The 22,858-nt window shown below is 36.1% G+C and overlaps 1 protein-coding gene, 1 non-coding gene and 2 pseudogenes across 4 annotated transcripts; 3 read left to right on the forward strand and 1 right to left on the reverse strand.

Moving 5' to 3' along the window:
- Window positions 1-1,238: 1,238 nt before the first annotated feature.
- On the reverse strand, window positions 1,239-4,304 carry LOC133297254 (splicing factor U2af small subunit B-like). Of its 3 annotated transcripts, none has more exons than XM_061496371.1 (5): window positions 3,892-4,304; window positions 3,674-3,755; window positions 2,989-3,115; window positions 2,402-2,882; window positions 1,239-1,378 (listed from the first exon to the last, which is right to left on the reverse strand). In XM_061496371.1, the coding sequence occupies exons 1-4, from the start codon at window positions 4,213-4,215 to the stop codon at window positions 2,420-2,422; spliced, it is 996 nt and encodes a 331-aa protein (XP_061352355.1). In that variant the 5' UTR covers window positions 4,216-4,304; the 3' UTR covers window positions 1,239-1,378; window positions 2,402-2,419. The 3 variants fall into 3 exon arrangements, with proteins under 3 accessions (XP_061352355.1, XP_061352354.1, XP_061352353.1); XM_061496370.1 differs by having other exon boundaries at window positions 1,241-2,277; XM_061496369.1 differs by having other exon boundaries at window positions 1,241-2,882.
- Window positions 4,305-4,408: 104 nt separating this feature from the next.
- Window positions 4,409-4,491, forward strand: TRNAL-UAA (transfer RNA leucine (anticodon UAA)). The gene has a single exon. It is a non-coding gene; the product is annotated as a tRNA-Leu (tRNA).
- Window positions 4,492-9,998: 5,507 nt separating this feature from the next.
- LOC133297257 (uncharacterized) lies at window positions 9,999-14,633 on the forward strand (annotated as a pseudogene).
- Window positions 14,634-18,582: 3,949 nt separating this feature from the next.
- Window positions 18,583-20,736, forward strand: LOC133297258 (protein NPGR1-like; annotated as a pseudogene).
- The last annotated feature ends 2,122 nt before the right edge of the window (window positions 20,737-22,858 follow it).

A 22,858-nucleotide genomic window follows, 5' to 3' on the forward strand; every position in this document is an offset into this window, starting at 1 on the left:
CTAAAGAAGAAATCTTGTAAATGTCTTTCCAGTAATTTTTTTTTAGAAAGTACAGATTTCGTTATATATATATTTTTTTAACGATTGAAGAAAATTGAAATTTGTAAAACTTCTTATATATTAAGTTGGATTTTAATTTTTGAATAGCATTTTATTTAGTTCATATATTTTTACTTATTTGGTTTTTGCTTTCTATCTTTGAGTATGGGAACATATGGGTTCTTATATTCTTTAGTAAAATATTTTTATTTTTCAAGAAAAATTAATTTTTATAGTTAAACTTTTTAAATAATTTACTTGAAGGATCAAAACCTAATGGTACGAAATTATAAATATTAAAATGATTTATAAAAATTAAATTCCAAACAAATTGGAATTTTACTAAAATGTATATACTATAAATAATAATAATAATAATAATTTACCAAGAAAAATCATGTAACAATGCAACACTCTTTTAATTTATCAATTTTGATAAATCTTGCAGTAAATCATATTTAAAATGTTATCTTCTACTTTTATTATCTTTGTAGTAGAAAATTATTGTTTCATCAATTTTATAATCTTAATATACTTTGAATATGATAAACAAATATAATTTTCACCCAATAATCTTCATTTTATTTGTTTCAAATACTATCTTATACGAATATATAAATCTTAGCCCTAAATCTTAGCCAAAAATATATTCAATACCAATAAATTTGGAGGAAAAAATGTACATAAAAAATACAATATAAAATCAGGCATATTGTGTCTACCAAAAATAAAATAAAATAATCAAGCATATTTAGGAACTTATTCCAAATATTGTCAATGTAAAATCTTCAAGCCATCCATCAAGAAAAAAAAAAAAACTCTTTTAGGCATCCCACGTGTCTATCATTTTTGCATATTTTTTAGGAATTTCAGAGATCTTCCTCAAGTTAAGCTCCATAATTTTCTCTTTAAAGAGATCCAAGTTAAGATCACACATGCATATTTCGTTCAAGTAAAGGTGTGAGGGATGCATGGCATTCAAAGGCTATACAACTAAAAGCGAGCTTTATGTTTGAAATATTCAAAGCTCCTCACAAAGTACAAATTTACAGTCACAACATACATAATTATCCAGTTCTAAATGCCAGTCTCCAACAACTAAAGTAAAAGCTTACAAGGTAAGAAAGCATCCCAATATGCTAGAAAATCAATATGAAAACAAAATAATGCCGTCTCCCTCAAGCCTGCCATAACAAGAAAACAGATATGCCAGAAGACCTCACCTACAAATTCATCATAGCATGATTGCTTGCCATCTGAAGCGCTTCTGAAGATCACCAAAATAGTAGTAACCTGAAAGATCCCACTAAAACATCCTGCCTGACCGCAAGCCCAAAACCTGTACACAAATTCCATGGTAAACTGCAATTAAATCAATGGCTTGGTTCATAGAAGCAGGGATACCTGAACCTGCAAAACTAACATAATGTAAGATAATGACTAGTTCAAATTTGACCAAAGGGTAAAATAAAGGTCACAGAAAACAAAAACCCATACAGAACCATTGAAATTGGTTGTTCGGTATCCTTCATGTATGGTGGTGATCAGTGTCCCTGACTGTAAGATAATGCATCCAAGCACAAGTGCAAATCAACCACAGTAACAAGCATACATGATTAACTGGATGGTAATAACTAGCCAGTTGAGAAAAGGGAAGCTGTTTCTTAGAGAAAAAAGGTAAAGATAATGGTAGCTTCGCAGCCTATAGTTGTCTATAACAAGAGGTCATCTCTTTTCATGATTGTACACAGTTGCTGATGGACATGGAAAGTGCAAAGCAACTTAACCACATATGAAGAAATCGATAGGAATGACAAAAGGGAAAAATAATTGTGACAATGAAGAAATGGCTAGAATTTGGCCCAATCTTGGTAACAGGACTGAAAAATTTATACAAACACAAAGAAGAAAGAAAATGTTTTCCCATCACTTTCTACAAAACTTCATACATGCAGCGGAAAACAAGGGAGGCTCACTACACTACTCAGATGCATTTTGTCACTTATAATTTAGACTATAAAAATGCTATCTTAATGCAATAGAACCAGCTCCTATAAAAACCCTGTTGAAAAATTGGCTCAGAAGAAAAACCTATCAAGAAGCAGATCAAGCTACAAATACAATCAATCATGATGTATGCAAAATAAAATTGCAAACTACAAAATTTAAAAAGCGGGGTAGGGAGGAGAAGGAAACACATTCCATATGACAGATTACAGAACAGTGCACCTGTACCACCTGCACAGTGGAAAATGGGTGGTAAGCTATATTTTGTGGGTGGTGTACTACGGAATCAAAACTTTTTCCTAGGGCTATAAGGAATGTGCAGAGAAAAGAGATAAAGGAGAGTGAGGATACAAACCAGAAGACCATAAAAGTATTAGTATCGATATCCTCCCTCTTGAGGTTGATGCTTTCGCTGCTCGTGCCCATGATACTCATTACCATCATACACAGACCCATTGTTAACACCATTGCTTTCCTCAGTATTAGCCTTACTCGAATGCTGTTGCTCTTCCCTTTCCCTGTTCCATTGCTCAATTCTGGCACGTCTCTCTTCACTGCCATCTCTGACAGGACTACGATTCCTCCTTCCTCCAGGACTTCGACTGCGACTTCTTCCTCTCCGGTGTCCAGGACTTATGCTCCTGTATTTCTTGCCACGAATTTCATGATGATGACTCCTGTCATGATGATGACTTCTGTCATGATGCTTCCTACTATGACCATGATGAGATCGGTCCTCGTGGCTCTTATGCCTGTAAGGACTCCTGCTCCTGCTCCTACTTCGACTGTGCCGGCTGCGGTGGGGGTGCCTCCCAAACAATTCACGCCTCAATTCCCTGCAGCAAATACAAATTAACAACTTTAAGCTTTTAAAATGAATGCACAATTGAGGATCAATGTTCACAGTTCACATCAAGAATATCAGATTAAGGACAATATTACCTGCTAATACTTTTCAAGTGCATAAAGTTGCAATAGCCACCGCGATTACAAGTATTCTCTTCATACTGCCTGCAAGTGGCCTCACGGAAGTCTGTTACAGGAGAGAAATCTACAATAATTGGCCGGCCTGCATACAAGGAGTTGGTGTTCAAACGCATGTATTTTCGAACCCAAAAAAGGCTAATAAGTTGTTTAGCAAGTTTCATGTTTCCATTATTAATTACAAAAAATGTCACATTGTTTACATTCAGTTCCTTGTTTTCAACATTTTATGATGGAAATGATTAGGACATCATTTTGTTACTTTGATCATTTCCTTTAGAATGTAATATTTTTGTAACTACTAATACATACAGGAAATGGATCATCTCATGTGTAATTTAACATGATCATGTCATGTGGGAAGATCTTAACCATTAATAATTAAATCAACGGTGATAATTGTGTAACTTCCTATCCTTATATTTTTTATCTCTCCTCCCTTATCACCATTAACTCATCCATAAATACATATCAACTGAAACAAAAAAAAAAAAAAAAAAAAAACCTAGTAGTTACAATTTGGTGGTCATCAAATATTCATCAGATATAAGCAGAACACCCGTTTGACAACATAGACAATTGAAACTACATAAGAAGCAGAGAAGAAGAAAAAAATTATAGAAAAAATAAACAACGAACTAACCAGCATAAAATCTTCCAGTAAGGTTCTTGAGTGCATTGGCAGCATGTTCTTCCTCTCTGAACTGAACATAAACATTACCGACCTGACAACAAATTGAGGATGCGAGCTTCATGCTTCTGTTCTTTATTTATTTATTTATTTATTTTAAAAATAAAAAATAAAAGTAAATCTGAGAACCAAAAAGTATGAAAGTGAAAAAAAAAACAAGAGAGGGGTACCATGTGGTCGGCGAGGTTGTCGCAAATGTTGAGGCTTTCAATGTCGCCGTACTTGCTTAGTTCATCGAACAAGTCTTGGTAGAATTCGTCGAAGTGTTCCTGGATCTTCCTCGGGTCGATGGGTTGGCCCTGTGCGTCCACGCCAGGTGTTATCATGTCGGGTCGCTGGTACATGTTCGACAACAACAACGTTGGGCTAATGCTTGGCTTCGTGTGCAACCTCGAACACCGATCACCATGTCTACACGCTCCGATTTTGAAATAGAATGGACAATTCACTCTGTCTTTCTCCGTCCCAAATATCGATGCCAAGTGCTCCGCCATTGCAACACACACCACCACAGATTTTCGAATGAGAGGATCAATTTGGGTTTCCTTCGCTTCTTGTTTTGAGAAATGTTTGTGTGCGTGTTCCTTCCTATAACTTCTAGATGGTTCCGTCTGAAACGTATACAGAGAAATATAAACATATATATTTTACTAATAGATTAATTATTTTGGCGATCTTATTCAACAAGCTGGTTTGCCCGAGAGGTTAAGGGGGAAGACTTAAGATCTTCTGCACATAAGTGCGCGTGGGTTCGAACCCCACAGCCAGCAGTTTTTGTTTATTTTTGATAGGATAATTATTTATTAATTATTTAGTTTTATAAAACGTGTGAATATAAAGTATACTTTTTGACTTTTATAGATTTTTGTTTTCTTATTTTTTTTGTTTAATTTTAAGATTATCAAATTGGGCCTATGAAATCTTGGTCTGTACAAATCTCACGGAAACTAAAATTCGACTAATTTGGGCCAGACAAGCCTATGAATGATCTTTGGAAACTTCAGTTGCAAAGTAGGACGTTGGTCCGATAGAAGAAGCCCAATTAAATCATTCAGTCTACGTTCTTCAATCCAATAGCATTAGTGTCAGAGACTCAAGAGTATTCTCAAGTGTAGGCTTGACAAAAATGAGCCAACCTGACATAACTCGGCTAAAATGAGTCGGGTTGAGTTAGAGAAAATACGTTACTAACTCGAGTCAGCCCGACTCGTTTCAGCTCGAAAAAAATCGAGCCAACCCACGGGTCAAATAGGTTGACTTGGGTTGGCTCGCGGGTTATAGGTTTTTTTAATAAAAGTATAAGAATTAATGAAGGTAAAGGGGAAAGCTAAAACCTAAAATTTCAATTTCAAAGACCCAAATGAAAATACCCTGCAGCTACCAATAAGACCAAAACCGTGCATTAAGTACCTTTTTTATAGTATGTGTGACAGTGTGGATGTGGTGCCAATAGCCAATGAGTCCAATTTCAAATGCAAAAGGAATTTTCTATGATTTGTCTGTATAATGTCTTTGTATTGAAAGAAATAATAATTTAGGAAAAAAATTTAGAAGTTATAGCATCAATGGAATTTTATTTATTTTTTCCATTTTTTCGAGCCAACCCTAACCTGACTTTGGTCGGGTTGGGTTGAGTTTTCTGGCTTACTTATTTTTCAAGTCAACCCTAACCCGGCTCATTTTTTTCAAGTTGAACGCGAGTTGGGTCGAGTTGGTCCGTTTGGCCAACCCTACTCGAGTGAAAGTATCTCACACATTACTCGATTAAAGAAGTAACACATTACTTCACATAATCATACAAGCTATTCGACAAAATGAAATAAATTTTTATCAAATATTATTTAAGCAGTTACATAATTGCCAAAAATATTATTCTAAAAATACATTAGAAATTCCCCAAATGTTCAACACTCATGAAAGGGAAAAACCAAAGAGTAAGTGTGAAATGGACAGCTCCTCATCTCCAATGCAAGCTGGTAAGTCATTTTTTTATGTTCCTCAACCTTTTCCTTGATGCACCTACAAAAAGATCAGATTCCCCCCTCCTCCCTAAACAAAGTCCTTCTTCCTTTGAGCAATGGACTTTATGGCTCGTTTGGATGAACTTTTAAAAAAAGTACTTTTTATAAGTTATTTTTTTTAAAAGAATTTTTTTTAGAAGTTAAAATTATTTTACATTTGAATGCAATATTTGAAAAGTAATTTTAACTAAAAATGTTATTTGGATGTTAAAATAAAAAGTACTTTTAGTTTAAAATTATTGTTGTGCCCTTTGTTATTTGTTTCAGGAAACCCACCCCAATTTCAGTTTTCAGACAAAATCGAACAACAAGACATTGCAGGGAACAAAAGTGAAGTTTGTTGTTGTTGATTTTTTCTCTCCTTATGCAAAGCCCTTCATCCTAAGGTATTTTTCATCCTTTTGCTGATTCATCCCTTTCCAACAGTAACCGGGTAAAATATGAGTTGGGGAAAGTGTTATGTACCGTGGTTTATTATGGGTTCATCCTTTTGAATTTGAATTGCAAAAAATTTCAAGAAATCAAACGTGGTTGAAGAATAAAAGTCTTGCTAGTGGTTCTGGTAAACGAGGGATAATGGTTGAAGATGGAAATAAAGGAGAAAGAAGATTCAGATGTCGAAGAAACTGACGGTGTCACGAGGGTCATTTCTTGCTTTTGGCTTCTGCTTATTTTAAAAGTCACAATTTTTAGCTTTTAAAGAAAGTAGAATTTTAACTTTTTTATTAACTTCTCCTTTTTTAAGAAGCCAGCATCCAAACAGGTAAAAAATTCTAAGAGTACTTTTAAAAAAAAAAAAAAAGCAGCCTTTTCAAATGTAGAAGCTGATCCAAACGTCACCTTAATCAATGATTATTACATTACATAACGTGTGGGATGCTCAACCTTTAACATAATATTGGTAAAAAGAAATTATGTTTGAGAGAAAAACTCAAAATAAAAATGGATAGAAAAATATTTATTTATTTAATATTAATTATTAAAAGAGTTTTGATTCTTAAATATTTGTAATGATATTATAATAATAAAGTTAATCTTCAAAAAAGTTGGGGGATATGCTGTTAGGTGTTAACCTAACGATCAAGAAGAGAGAACAAAAGAGAAAGAAAGGAAACATAACTTTGTATTATTTCATGCATAGAACTTTTCGTACAACTGTTTACTCTTTTATATAACAATACCCAAACGACAAACGTCACATCCCACTACAACTACTTACAACAAATTCAGTTCCCTTGTAACCAACCCTCAACCAACCAAACAGTATAATATTTCCTACCCCCTTGTGTCATTATCAACCATTCCTACAAAACACCAATTTATTTCTCAACATACTCTTTTAACCAAGTAGGCTTACGTCCGTCTCTAGATAATCCTTTCTTCTCCGTAACAACTGAGGAAAATGTTGTCCCGATCCGAAACAATACAGCGAGGGAAGCCATGCAACTTCACCACTATATCACAAAATAACCGAGCGACAAACATAACATTATAATGAGATTGAAGAGGCTCAAAATGTGAAAACTTAGATAGTCGATCCACTATTACTAAGATCGTCGTAAGGTCATGAGAGATGGCAAGTCCCACACTAAAATCAAAGGATAAGTCCTCGAAAACCCTTTCAGGTGTAGGTAGAGGATGTAACAAACCAATAGAAGCTAAAGTGGATGTTTTAATCTATTAGCACATATGGCAGCGCTCAACAAAGTCTTTAACATCCATGTGCATACGATCCCAGTAAAAACTGGCCGAAAGACATAAAAATGTACGCAATATACATGCGTGACCACCAATAGGAGATAAGTGCGCTTCGTTCAGAAACAACTGCTTAAGATCGGATATAGGACTCAACAGGAAACGGTTCTGGTGAAACAGCAAGCTATCTTTATGAACCACTAGAAGACTTTTTGGTTTCCCTTCATCTAGTTGCTGATGTATAGCCACCAAATAAGAGTCTATGGAGACTTCATTTACTCAACAAATTCACAAGAAGGCTCTGAAACTAAGGCACATAACGAAGCTGCTTGAGAGTCATCATCAAATTGATGAGATAACGCACTTGCCACTATATTCAATGTTTTTGGCTTGTACTCTATGAAGAAATTATTTCCCAGGAGCTTGCAAATGAACTTCTGCTGGTGATCTGTGCGAATGATAAATGGAGTACCAAGGAGGTATTGGCGCTATTTTTTAACTGCCTCCATAATGGCATATAATTCCCGGACATATGCTGAGGTCACTATCAAAGGTGGACCAAGTTTCTTACTAAAAATGATAAACGATAAGGGCCTTCCATCTTGTAGTAACACAGCCGCTACCCCCCATCCCCCGTCGCTGCCCGAGTTAGACGCATCCATTTCGACCACAAATGAGCGTGTAAAATTCAGTAAACCCAACACAGGTGTCTGCGACATCACCCTCTTTAAACGCAGCATCTTCCTCTGTTGACCACCTAAAAGAATTATGCTTCAAAAGATCACTGAAAGGAGACGCTAACAAAGCATAACCACGCACGAAGCGTCTATAATATCTGGTCAGGGCTAAGAACCCCTTTAACTGTTTAACCAACCAAGGAGGAGGCCAATTTTGCATTGTTGCAACCTTTTTGGGGTCTGCTTTAACTCCTTGAGGCAACACCACATGCCCAAGATATTCAATCTCCTTAACTCTGAAAGCACACTCTAACAATTTGACAAGAAATTGGTCGTGCTGCAAACTATCAAAAGCTAACAGAAGGTGGTGCAAATTATCACTGAATGACACACTATAGATGGGTATGTCATCAAAGAAGGCAATGATGAACATATGGAGGAACGATTTAAATAGAAGGTTCATCTTGGATTGGAATGTCAAGGGTGCGTTTGTGATAAGAATAAGGAGACAACACCTAGTGATCCATTGCAATTGCCAAATGGGCCAATCACAAGATCAAGGACCAAGAAGTTTAAAGAAGCTCTTAGTGGGTTGATCCAGCAAATGTGGGCTAATCATGAAGACATCAAGCCTAAATTTATTCATAATCAAAATTTAGTCAATGTCATCAATACAAGGGAGGTTGAGTGGAATGAGTAGCAATTTGCAATGTCAATTAATGCTTAGTGGGGTTGATTCACATTTCCAACGTCATTAATGTTTAGTGGGCTGATTAGAGTCTTTTCCTTTTTCCAAGTTGTCAACTTTAAATTAGTGTCTTTTCATTTGCTAAGTCTTTTCCTATTCTTGGAGGGATGTTCCAAGTATAAATATGGGAGGATATAACTCTTGTAATCAGATTTTGAAGTTATAATATAATAGAGAAGTTTCTTTTCTTTGGTTCTTATCTGAACTCTGAACTTATCAAGAAGTTTGTTCTTGTGGCGTTCAAACCAGACTTATCACTCACCTTCTTCTTTCTTGAGTGTGGCGTCTTTATCCTTCTTATACCTTTGGTTCTTATCTTCCATAGATAACGGGTCAAAGTTCTTTGTTTCTTATTTTAAATTCCTGATTGTAGAAACGATCCTAACTAAATTGGTCTTGGGTCTCACTATTCTTGGTGAGGTTCATATCATTTGGTATCAAAGCTAGTCTTCTAAATAAGGTTTGATCTATCCTTTTATTTTATTGTTAATTTTTTTTTTATTTATATTTTATTCTCCTTCTTGTGTCAACTATTCCCATTGGTACTATTCAAAAGAAAAAAAATCTTAGTATCTTCGGAAGCCAAAAAAAAAAACAAAGTCTTAGCATCTGCAGAAGCAAAAAGAAAGAAAAAAGAAAAAGAGGAAGAAAAAAAAAACGAAAAAAAAGCTAGTAATCTTCAAAAGCAAACAAAGAATAGGAAACAAAAAATCTGATCCAAATTCCTTGAAGTAAAACTTGTCTCTTTGAGTTCTTTTCAGTTTTGTTCTTTTCTATTCTAGTGTGTACTTTCCTTCTTAATTAATTTCAGTTATTGCTTAAAATTTATTGACATTCCAACATTTCTTTACCCCTAATTCTTGACATCAAAAAAATATTCTCTTGTTCTTCTTGTCTCTTTGTATTACATCTCGTGGTCTGTTTGGATTTCTTCAAGAAAACTTCAATTGAGTTCAGCTAAGAACTAAAAGAGGGAATTCAAAAGAGGGGAAAAAGACAGGAGTGTGTGAGCCTATAAGAGGGTAACAACCTAATTTTGAAACACGAGTGTGAGAGCTGTTAATTGAGAGAGAAACACGTGAGGGTGTGTGTTTGTGAGGATATTTTAACTTTTTTTTTTTTTCATATTAAAAAAAATGTCTCAAGAGGGTGATGCTCAAATTCCTAAAGATTTCAAATTCTACTTTGAAGCCATGACACAGAGATTTGAAAGATTGAACTTTAGGTTTGATGAAATGCAAGATAGAATTGAAAGAGTTGAACAAAGGGAGCCACAACCGAGAACTTCAGAACATCAAAATGAAGATGACACCAATTCTACAGTTGATATGAGGCAGAATGAACGTCGAAATGAAGGAAGAAGAGTGCGCAATGAAGAAAGGGTTGATAATAACCTAGGAAGTATCAAGATGAAGATTCCATCTTTCCAAGGAAGAAATAATCCAGAAGCTTACTTGGAGTGGGAAAGAAAGACAGAGTTGGTGTTTGATTGTCATAACTACTCTGAGTTGAAAAAGGTAAAATTGGCTGCCATAGAATTTTCTGATTATGCTATTGTTTGGTGGATCAATTTGTGTCAAACAGGAGGAGACATGGTGAAAGACCTATTGAAACATGGGAGGAAATGAAAGCTATCATGAGAAGGTGATTTATTCCAAGTCACTACCATAGGGACTTGTTCCAGAAATTACAAAGTCTCACACAAGGTTCTAAAAGTGTTGAAGACTATTTCAAGGAGATGGAGACAGCCATGATTCGAGCCAATGTTGATGAAGATCGTGAAGCTACTATGGCCAGATTTTTGCTTGGCTTAAATCGGGACATTGCAAATGTGGTAGAATTACAACATTATGTGGAGTTAGATGACATGGTGCATATGGTCATAAAGGTGGAGAGGCAACTCAAAAGGAAGGGTACCATGCGTATGGGGCAGAATTCCACTTCTCATTCAAGACCAACATGGAATAAAAATGAAGAGAAGCCTCATTTTAAATCTTCAGTTGGTTCCTCTAAAACCAACCAAGTTGTAAACACTTCCAGCCAAGGTAAAACTGAATCTCAATCTTCTAGAAATAGAGACATAAAATGTTTTAAGTGTTTGGGAAGGGGCCATATTGCTTCTCAATGTCCAAATAACAAAGTCATGATTTTGAAAGATAATGGTGATATTGAAAGTGAAGGTGAATCTGATAATGAATCCATGCCTTCTTTAGAAGATGCAAGTGATATTGAATTACCTGTTGAAGAAGAGCTTTTAGTGGCTAGAAGAGCTCTTAATGTGCAAGTTAAAGAAGATAAGGAGTTGCAGCGAGAAAATATTTTTCATACTAGATGCAATGTAAAGGATAAGGTTTGTTCCATGATTATTGATGGAGGAAGTTGTACAAATGTTGCTAGTACTAGCTTGGTTGAGAAGTTAAATTTAGTAACTCTGGAGCATCCTAGACCATATAAACTGCAATGGTTGAATGATTGTGGAGAAATCAAGGTGAACAAGCAAGCGGTAGTTCCATTTTCAATTGGAAAGTATAAGGATGAGGTGTTATGTGATGTTGTGACAATGCAAGCTGGGCATATTCTCTTAGGGCGTCCATGGCAGTTTGATCGACGTGTGATGCACGATGGGTACAATAATAGATACTCATTGGTTATGAATAACAAAATCATTACTCTTGCTCCTTTAAGTCCAATGCAAGTGTATGAGTATCAAGTAAGGTTAAAAAAAGAGAGTGACCAGAAAAAAGAAAGAGAAAATCAGAGAGAAAAAGAGAGTGAAAAACAAGTTTTAGGTAGTGAGAAAAGAAAAGAGAGAAAAAAAGAGAACTTCTTCGTGATAGTTGGTGAGATTAACAAAGCATTGGTCCTAAAACAGCCTATGATTGTCTCTTGTATTTGGAGGCATGCTTTAACACCAATGAAGTTGATTTTTCTTTGCCTAGTGCAATTGTTTCTGTTTTGCAAGATTTGATGATGTGTTCCCTGAAGAAATACCCGATGGTTTACCACCAAAAAGGGGTATAGAGCACCAAATTGATTTCATACCAGGGCAACAATTCCAAATAGGCCAGCATATAGAACCAACCTTGAAGAAACAAAGGAACTCCAAAGGCAAGTTAATGAGCTTATGCAAAAGGGACATGTGCGTGAGAGCATGAGTCCATGTGCTGTTCCAGTATTGCTTGTGCCTAAGAAAGATGGTTCTTGGAGGATGTGCGTTGACTGTCGTGCCATCAACAATATCACTGTAAAGTATAGACATCCCATTCCTAGAATTGATGATATGCTAGATGAGTTGCATGGTGCATGTGTTTTTACTAAAATTGATCTTAGGAGTGGATATCATCAAATCAGAATGAAAGAAGGTGATGAATGGAAAACAGCATTCAAAACAAAATATGGATTGTATGAATGGTTGGTTATGCCATTTGGTTTAACTAATGCACCCAGCACCTTTATGAGATTGATGAATCATGTTTTGCGTGCATTCCTTGGAAAATTTGTGGTTGTATATTTTGATGACGTTCTGATTTATAGCAAAAACTTGAATGAGCATGTTGAGCATTTAAAACTTGTTTTGAATGTTTTGAGGAAAGAGAAGTTGTTTGCTATCTAAAAAAATGTTCTTTTTGTACTAACAAGCTTGTGTTCCTTGGTTTTGCTGTTAGTTCTAAAGTGATAGAGGTGGATGAAGAAAAGGTAAGGGCAATTCAAGATTGGCCTAGTCCTACTTGTGTGAGTGAAGTTCGAAGTTTTCATGGGCTGGCTAGTTTTTATAGACGGTTTGTGAAGAACTTCAGTAGCCTAGCAGCACCATCGACAGAGGTTATTAAGAAAAATGTGGGTTTTAAGTGGGTGATGAACAAGAAAAGGCATTTAATTTGATTAAGGAGAAATTAACTAATGCTCATTCGCTTGCTTTGCCTAACTTTACTAATACTTTTGAAATTGAGTGTGATGCCTCAGGAATAGGTATTGGAGCTGTTCTAATGCAAGAATGACGTCTCATTGCCTTCTTTAGTGAAAAGCTAAGTGGGGCTGCTTTACATTACCCTACATATGACAAGGAGTTGTATGCACTAGTTAGGGCTTTGGAAACATGGCAACATTATCTTTGGCCAAAAGAGTTTGTGATTCACACAGATCATGAATCCTTAAAACATCTGAGGGGCCAACACAAGCTGAACAAGAGACATGCCAAATGGATGGATTCATTGAAACATTTCCTTACGTGACTAAGTACAAGAAGGGTAAGGAAAATGTTGTGGCTGATGCATTATCCCGAAGGTATGCTCTACTTTTCACTTTAACTGCAAAATTGCTTGGATTTGAGTACATTAAGGACTTGTATGCCGATGATCTTGACTTTGGTAATGCATTTAAAGCATGTGAGAAAACTGCATTTGGAAAGTTCTTTAGACATGAGGGATATTTGTTTAGGGAGAAACAATTGTGTGTGCCTAAAAGTTCATTGCGTGAGTTGCTTGTTAAAGAAGCTCATGAGGGAGGTTTGATGGGGCATTTTGGAGTGTCTAAAACCTTAGATGTTCTGCATGAACATTTCTTTTGGCCTCATATGAAACATGATGTGGAGAAAGTCTGTGAGGGATGCATTACTTGTAAAAAAGCTAAATCTAAAGTTAAGCCTCATGGGTTGTATACTCCTTTGCCTATACCTAACGAACCTTGGGTAGATATATCCATGGATTTTGTTTTAGGATTTCCTAGGTCAAAAGGGGGTAAGGATTCAGTGTTTGTGGTTGTTGATAGATTTTCAAAAATGACACATTTCATTCCATGTCATAAATCCAATGATGCATCACATATCTCTGACTTGTTTTTCAAAGAAATTGTAAGATTGCATGGTATTCCCAAAAGTATTGTTTCTGATCGAGATTCAAAGTTCTTAAATTATTTTTGGAAAAATTTGTGGGGTAAACTAGGAACAAAAATTTTGTTTCCTACTACATGTCACCCACAAACAGATGGACAAACAGAGGTGGTTAATAGGACTTTATCTGCATTGTTGCGTTCTTTGATTCAAAAGAATTTGAAATCATGGGAAGAATGTTTGCACATGCTGAATTTGCATATAATGGGACAGTCCATTCAACATCTAAGTTTTCACCATTTGAAATTGTGTTTGGGTTTAATCCATTATCTCTTTGGATTTAACTCCTTTACCAGTAAGTGAACATGTTAACTTAGATGGAAAGAAGAAGGCTGAACTTGTTAAGCAGATTCATGAAAAAGCTCGGCAACACATTGAGAGGAAAACTGAACAATATGCCAACCAAGCCAATAAAGGGCGCAAGAAAGTAGTTTTTGAACCCAGAGATTGGGTTTGGCTACATATAAGAAAGGAAAGGTTTCCAGCCCAAAGACGTTCCAAACTGCTTCCAAGGGGTGATGGACCATTTCAAGTGATTGAGAGGATAAATGATAATGCCTACAAGCTTGACCTTTCAGGTGAGTACAATGTTAGTGCAACATTTAATGTTTGTGATTTATCTCCTTTTGATGTAGGTGCAGATTTGAGGACAAATCCTTTTGAAGAGGGAGGGAATGATAAGAATAAGGAGACAACACCTAGTGATCCATTGCAATTGCCAAATGGGCCAATCACAAGATCAAGGGTCAAGAAGTTTAAAGATGCTCTTAGTGGGTTGATCCAGCAAATGTGGGCTAATCATGAAGACATCAAGCCCAAATTTATTCATAATCAGAATTTAGTCAATGTCATCAATGCAAGGGAGGTTGAGTGGAATGAGTAGCAATTTCCAATGTCAATTAATGCTTAGTGGGGCTGAAAGCATTTTCAATGTTATTAATGCTTAGTGGGGTTGATTCACATTTTCAACGTCATTAATGTTTGGTGGGCTGATTAGAGTCTTTTCCTTTTTCCAAGTTGTCAACATTAAATTAGTGTCTTTTCATTTGCTAAGTCTTTTCCTATTCTTGGAGGAATGTTCCAAATATAAATATGGGAGGATATAACTCTTGTTATCAGATTTTGAAGTTATAATATAATAGAGAGGTTTCTTCTCTTTGGTTCTTATCTAGAACTCTGAACTTATCAAGAAGTTTGTTCTTGTGGCGTTCAAACCAGACTTATCACTCACCTTCTTCTTTCTTGAGTGTGGCGTCTTTATCCTTCTTATACCTTTGGTTCTTATCTTCCATAGATAACGGGTCAAGGTTCTTTGTTTCTTATTTTAAATTCCTGATTGTAGAAATGATCCTAACTAAATTGGTCTTGGGTCTCACTATTCTTGGTGAGGTTCATATCAGTTTGTGAGGCTAAACAGCATGACAAGAAATTCATAGTGGCCTTCGTGGGTACGAAAAGTCATTTTGTGTATGACTTTTTGCACAACACATATTTGGGGGTAACCAAATCGAAGGTCCAACTTTGGTTAAAATTATAGCTTTACCCAACTCGTCTAGTAAGTCGTTGATGGTTGGGATAGGAAAACGATCCTTCATGTGGCTTCATTCAACGCTTTATTGTAAATGCACATATGTTAAGAGTTGTTGCTTTTACGAACCAGCAGAATGGGGGAAGAAAAAGAGCTCTGACTTGGTCGTATAAACCCAAAAGACAACAATCCATAAATCTGTTGTTCAATTTCCGCTTTCTGGGAATGTGCTTAATGATAAGGGCGAACATTAATTGGTTTTGCTTCATTGACTAAGTGAATAATATGGTCCATTCCTCTAAAAGGAGGAAGACCTAGAGGTAGTAAGAAAATAGCTTTGGAGTCACAAAGAATCTGCGAAATCTCGGGAGGAACATTTGGCTTTAGAGCTTCTAATTTTGTTGGAGATGCATCAAGGGTAAAACATGAACTCTGCGATGAAACCTGAAAAAAATTATTCTCCACCTTAGATAGAGAAGTTGATGATGAGTGTTTATTACCAATGAGCGTAACAGATGAACTATGCCACATGAATTCCATTGTCAAAGCATTATAATCGTTTACCATATGAGCTAACTCACCCAACCACCACATTCCTAGAATCAAACTTTCTGTCTTCAAATTCAACACCCATAAATCAACAACAAACAGATGGTCTTAGAGGTTAATCAAAATACTAGGGAAATGAGGAACTCACCATTGCCCAGGAACACCCTCATGCGCTTGATACGAATTGGAGAAAGACCTAACTTAGAAATGAATTCACGATGCACAAAATTATGTTTGCTACTTGAGTCAACAAGAACTAAAGTCACTGCAGATGAGACCGTGCATTGAAACGTAATGCCCTCGAATCAGTGTCTCCTAACAAGGAGTGTAAAGCTACATCATGTACCTCTTGAACCCTAGGACTAACATTCCATACTATCTCCTTGGTTGGATCCTCTTCATCAGACTCAACTATAAACACCATCATCTTGCTCTTGTACTTATGGTGCAACATTCATTTCTCATTACAAGTATATAATAAACTAAGCTCCCTCTTATGTTGTAGTTCCTTCAGAGATAATTTCTTGATTGGCAATGAGGAATAAGCAGTGGAAACTTACGAAGAATCGAAATTTGCAGCGCTACCTGAAAAGAGGAAGGGTAAATGATCAACATTAGTGGCCGCGAGGGTCACCACACTTGAAGACCCCTGGGACGAGGAGAATTTTGTAGAGAACTTTCTACACGTTGATTGGAGGGAAACCTTCAATTCCGAATGGTGTTCTTCATAGGCATGGGCCAATTGTTTCACTTGTAACAAGGTCTTCGGGTAATGAAGTTGGGTTGTACGACAGAGATTAGGTTGTAATCCTGAGATGAAAATATATATCAGCAACTCATCGCCCTACTCCGGAACCTGATTAAATTCCCTGATATAATTCGCTAAGGAACCAGTTTGAGACTACTTAAAAGAGGAGACTCGTGACATTTGTATAAGACAAAATCCCAAAACTAGAGCATAAGGCACAAGCAAAATTTGCCCAAGAATTAATCTTACCACTATTGTAAACCCATTGGTACCATGGAGCAGTAGAGCAATCCATTCGAAGACTCCCTAATTCAATCTTGAAATCATCTGGGATTTGTTGCAAGTGAAAGAATAACTCGGTTTTGAAGATCTCATTAGTTGGATCTTTACCACAAAAGGGAGGAACCTCCATCTTGACCGCCTTGAATGTTGCTCGAGCATCAAAGGAATCACGATGAAAAGGTGTCTTATTGGATGATTATGGAGAATTACGTGAAGAATGGGTCGCAGAAAACTCATAAGAACAAGCCTCCATGGAATCACCCAATTGTTGAACCTAGGACACCAATAGGGAAAGCTGTTGTTGAAGCTGTGAATAGAAGTTATCATGCACTGCTGCAGAACTGCTAAGTCCTCAGTGACTTCCTGGATCTTCATAATGATGCAGTTCAGATGAAAGCACCAATTGTTAGGTGTTAACCTAACGATCAGGAAGAGAGAACGAAAAAGAAAGAAAGGAAACATAACTTTGTATTATTTCATGCATAGAGCTTTTTGTACAACTGTTCACCCTTTTATACAACAACACCCAATACCCAAACGAACACGTGACATCCCACTACATCTACTTACAACAAATTCAGTTCCCTTGTAACCAACCCTCAACAAACTAGACAATATAATATTTCCTAATGTAACAGAAATGGCATCAACATAATTAATGCTATACTAGTGTTCTTTAATTCCTTTGTTTTACCCTAACAATTTACTACCTTGTGTTAGTTCCCTGTTTGTAATAGTCGTTGTCAATTCTGTTGCTACAAACTTTGGTGTTATATAGTGGAGTAAGGGTAATGAAATAAGTATGAGAAAATTGCTTGAAAACTCTTCTCTCTTCTCTTTTTACCCCTTTCTGCATTTCCTCTGTAGCATATGCTACAATGGTGCTTTCATCTTCGATCTTATCCTCCTTGTCTCCAAACTTCCATTATTCCGATCCTCACAAACCTTCCAATGCTACTCCACAACATAATCCCAATATTCAACCTAAGTTTCAAACTCTCAATCAATCCTTAATCGACCTTAGTGTTAAGCTCTCCCCTAAACTTGATCGACTTCAAGTACGACTGTATATTGCAAAAGCAGGATTTCAAACTGACATTTGCAAACGTTGTGCTTGGATCTAGCTTGTCGGAAGTTGAAGGATCAACCAAAAAATTATTGTTATGATGTACGCTTGCTCAATACGGACGACGACGAGGACCACACGGTGACTGGTGTCGATATAGATGCCCAACTCCACCCTATAGCTTCGGTGCCTTTATTGTCAAAGCTGATGTCCTTCCCACCACCATTGTTGAAGCCGCCAGATTGAACTTGTGCATTGGGTAAACCACCATTTCCCACGAACTACATCGTCGTTCGTTTGTATGCCTCTTGGAGGAAACATCACATTGGTCCTCCCCCATTTACCATCTATGCTTCATTTTTTGCTCGTGGGACAGTTGGCTACCCTAATCTAGGTGCGCAAGTTAAACCCCAACCATTGGTTGGTGCGTTTTCTTCTGAGTTGTTCCATTATGCGTTAAGGTGTTCGCGGGAATACACGATCGAAGTGGCTACTTGGCTAGCGAAAACCCTTTCAAGGTAAACTTGATGAGTCTCCCCAAACATGGTGGTGGCGAGATTGGAAAGTCCTATAACCTTCCTTCTCTCAAAGAACCAGAAAATGTTGAAAATATTTTTGAGTGGGAAAACATATTATTAAAATAAGTGGAGATTCATTTCATGCCTGCTTGTCTTCTTCCGTTGGATTTTACCATTATCCCAGCTATTGTTGACTTGGTTGACATGCATGTTGCTATGAATAAACTTGGCAGTCTGGTTCGTGTTGATCTTGCCATTGATGATTTAGTTCAAGTTGATATAGTGAGGTTCGAGAATGTAGTGCTGGCTAATATGGAGCTTGATTTCCAGAGAAAAAAGGTGACATTATTTTCCCTAATATGCTTATTGTGCCTTTTGATTACACTATCATACATCAACTTACTCTCAAATTCCTTAGATCTGGTTTTGAGGGTATTAAAGTAGAGGCAACAACGTTTGGCCAACATATGAGCATGTTATTCTCGGGTATTGTTGGGTTCAAGTTAACTGGAAAGTGCCATGGTAGTGTAACAACAACTGACTTGGTTTTAACTATGACTCAAGTGCTTAGGAAACATGGTGTTATTGGAAAATTTGTTGTATTTTATTAAGATGATGTTTCAGTGGATGTACATATAGAAGAAAAACAGCTTCCAAAAGGAGAAACTTGGTCTGTTCACAAGTTTGGTGGAACCTATGTAGGAAGCTCAATGAGAACAAAAAATGTTGCAGAGATAATAATTAATGATGATTCAGAGAGGAAATTCTTGGTTGTCTCTGTCATGTGAAAGGTGACAAATGTGGTGTATGATCTTATCTACAAGGCTCAATCTCGCGATGAGTCTTACATCTCAGCACTAGATGCTGTTTCACAGAAGCATAGCTCAACTGCACGTGACCTACTTGATGGAGATGATCTAGCTACTTATCAAACTTGCATCAAGATATTAGAGACCTCAAGGCAATTTTGCTTAAAGTCAACTACTCAGAGGAACTTGGCCTATACTCTGAGGCTGCAAATGTGTGCAAAATAATTATGGATAAGGTTGAATCCGCTTTACCTAATGGAATGCCCGAGGGTATTGGTGAAGATTGTAAGTTACAAGAAATGTTCCATAGAGCATTAGAGTTGCTTCCAAATCTATGGATCAAGGCAGGTTTTCTAGATGGAGTTGTCATTGCTTATAGGCGGGCGCTGGTTAAGCTTTAAAATTTGAAACCACGGAGGTTGGCTTGTGTATAAAAAGATTTAGCTAACACACTACTCTATGGTGGGGTTGAAGTGAACCTACCCTCTCTGTTGCTAGTGAGGGGCCAAACAATATAAGTAACATTGAAAAAGCAATACTTTTGCTATTAATACTCTCAAGAAGGATGACACTTTAGGAAATAGAGTGGAGTGCTGAAATAATGGATCATCTTGCATTTTCACTTTTAATTACTCTAATGTTTGAATCATTGGTAGATTATGTAGAGAAGATCCTTCCAGGTATCTATGATAGAGCTAAGAGGTGGTACTTTCTTGCTCTTTGTTATAGTGCAGCTAGACACAATGAAGCAGCCTTAAACCTTTCAAGGAAGGCTTGTGGTAGTTCTGAAGCAAAGCATAGACCCAATTTTCCTTCATTTTTGTTTAGAGAAAAACTGTGTTCCCAATATCCAAACCATGCTCATGAAGACATTAAATTTTCAAGGGGAGTTATTGATCTAGCCAAGCATCAAAATGAGCATTTTTTGAGTCAAGGCCAAAAATTTCTTGGGGTTTGCAATGGGGTTGCAGTGACAGTATTTGTACTAGATTCCAAAAGAACTATATTTCAGATAGAGTCTTTAAACTTGCTAAATGATGCTACTCTAAATGGGAATGATGATCCAGAAGCAATATTCAGCCTTGGACTGGAAAATGCAATGCAAAGGAATCTAAATTCAGCTTATGACAATATAATGATGTACTCATACATGATGGTTGGAAACTCAAAAAGAGGTTGGCAACTATTAGCACTCATAGTATCTGCACAACAACAGTTTAAGGATGCAAAAATTGTAGTTGGTTTTGCTTTAGATGAGGTTGCAAGGAGAGATCAATTAATACTACTAAGACTGAAAATTGTACTTCAAAGTGCTCAGCAGCAACCCAAGCAAGCAATAGAGACCTACATAATTGTACTAGCAGTAATTGAAGCAAAAAAAAAAAGCTTTGGCTTCAAGCTAAGAACTTCGATCAAGAAAAATCATTCAGGGTTGAGACTGAAGCTAAGGGTTTTTGAATCATTTATCTGCTTTCTCCACCACTAATATTTTGTATTTTTATCTTTAATCCCGGTATTGTTTTAACTCAACCTCGAGGACGAGGTTGGTTTGAAGGGTGATGGAATGTAACAGAAATGGCATCAACACAATTAGTGCTATAGTAGTATCCTTTAATCCCCCCTAATATTTTACTACCTTGTGTTAGTTCTCTATTTGTAATAGTCGTTGCCAATTCTGTTGCAACAAATTTTGGTGTTATATAGTGGAGTAAGGGTAATGAAATGAGTATGAGAAAATTGCTGGAAAACTCTTCTCTATCGTGACTCTTTCTCCCTTAATTCTCTCTCTCCTCCTCTTACCCTTATCTGCATTTGTTTTCCTCTGTAGCATCCGCTACATCTACGCCTTTTGTCATTATCAATTATTCCTACAAAACACCTATTTATTTCTCAACATAGTCTTTTAACCATGTAGACTTATGTCTATCTCTAGATAATGTTTTCCTCTCCGTAACATCTGTCTTAGTTCTGATGGGATATCGGTGTCTAACCCTATCTAAACTTTTTTTTTATCCAAATAATGATAATAATAAAGTTAATTTGTTAATATTAGAACACAAAATTTGATAATATTGAAATAAACTCTATTGATGATTAAATTGATCCCAAACACTACAAAGGGCCAATTGATCTCTAAGAAAGGAACGCGAGTTTGAATCTTCGATAATCAAACGAGAAGTAGTAGTATGAACAATCTATAAGAAGTTGAATACGTAGTTAAAAAAAAAAAAAAAAGACACCCACTTACAAATATGAGGAACAAAATGTTCTCAACTCAGTGCTTAGGAAACAGGGAGTGTACAATATGATGCTGTATTGAAATAGAAAAATAGAACTGAATGAATTTATCTGATGATGTCGAACAAAGTTTGAAAACCCAGCTTGCGAAGAAATAGGTTTGTGTAAAGAAGAAAAGTTGGTTGTTACTTTGACCCTTGATTTATTTCACCACATAAATCTTTAGAGAAAAATCTTACCGTGAAAGTTTCTATCAAATAAAGAGGACAATCATTGTGACATGGCTTTTCAACTAATGAGTTAAAGTTAAGTTGGCTATTCCAATGATCTTAAGAAACTTAACTTGATGGCACCCATATTATTATATTAGCCTTAAAATTTTATATCGTGTTAAAGTACCCATATTGAGTATTATGATTGCTTGTGCGTACAAATTTGGCTCTCCTAACAAAATTACACAGTAAACTAGGCAATAAAAAATAGAGAGGATATTCTTATTATCTTATTATCAAAATTTTCCACTACTAACTTATTTACCTATCTGATCACTATTGGATCAAAGACAGAGAATGCTAAAAAAAAATTGAAAAAAGAGAAAATGTTATAATCTAATGGTAATTAGATAAGTAGTGAGTTGGTAGTAAAAAATTTTGAGAGTAAGAATATACCTCCTTATAAAAAAATAGGGGAAAGGTTTTACTTTTACAGATAATGACACTTGTGCTTGAAGTAACCAAAATGACAATTCATGATTCTTGCCATCAAAGGTTACACATGATTGGGCACAAGGCATGAAAGAAAACCTGAAAGTGTCCCCAAAAAGGCTAATTAGTTTATTTATTTTTAATCCTTTGGTGAAACCCACAAGGGTACTTTGCTGTCAAAAGAACATCATGCCTTAAAAACATTGTTAAGCAAGGTTATGATAAGGTTATGATTGAACCTTTTGCGTTAAGACAATTGGCTTAAGAATATTGGTCAGTTGAAGCATAAGTCTACGGATTGGAAAGAAATTATGGTTGATAATGCGGTTTAGAGAATACAACAAACAGCACATGCGCTACTGCATGTGATTTCTTATCCTAATGATTATTTTTATAAGGCATGGAAGTTATGAACAAAAACTGAAATTTGGTATCCCATGCTAAAAAAGAAGAAAATATGGTAAATAATAGTATTATTTGGCTGATATTCATGGATGATCTTATTTTACTCTAAAACTCTCTCCACAAGTAATAGTATCATAGAAACAGCACAAGATTGAATATATGTTAAATAAAATTCATTCCTTAGGAAGAGGTACACAATTGCATCTTTAATCCACTAGATTATTTGGCTCAAACTAAGGAAAACCAATAAAGAGAGGACTA

This window comes from Gastrolobium bilobum, unplaced genomic scaffold (assembly GCF_033153095.1).
Source record: "Gastrolobium bilobum isolate Gb01-03AN ecotype WA unplaced genomic scaffold, APGP_CSIRO_Gbil_v1 utg25886, whole genome shotgun sequence".
Taxonomy (NCBI): domain Eukaryota; kingdom Viridiplantae; phylum Streptophyta; class Magnoliopsida; order Fabales; family Fabaceae; genus Gastrolobium; species Gastrolobium bilobum.

Coding starts and splice junctions, on each gene's coding strand:
- LOC133297254 (XM_061496371.1), bottom strand. CDS start 4,215: ATGGCGGAGCACTTGGCATCGATATTTGGGACGGAGAAAGACAGAGTG. Junction 3,756..3,891: donor ACAACCTCGCCGACCACATG/GTACCCCTCTCT, acceptor ATTTGTTGTCAG/GTCGGTAATGTTTATGTTCA. Junction 2,883..2,988: donor CACTTGAAAAGTATTAGCAG/GTAATATTGTCC, acceptor TATTTGCTGCAG/GGAATTGAGGCGTGAATTGT.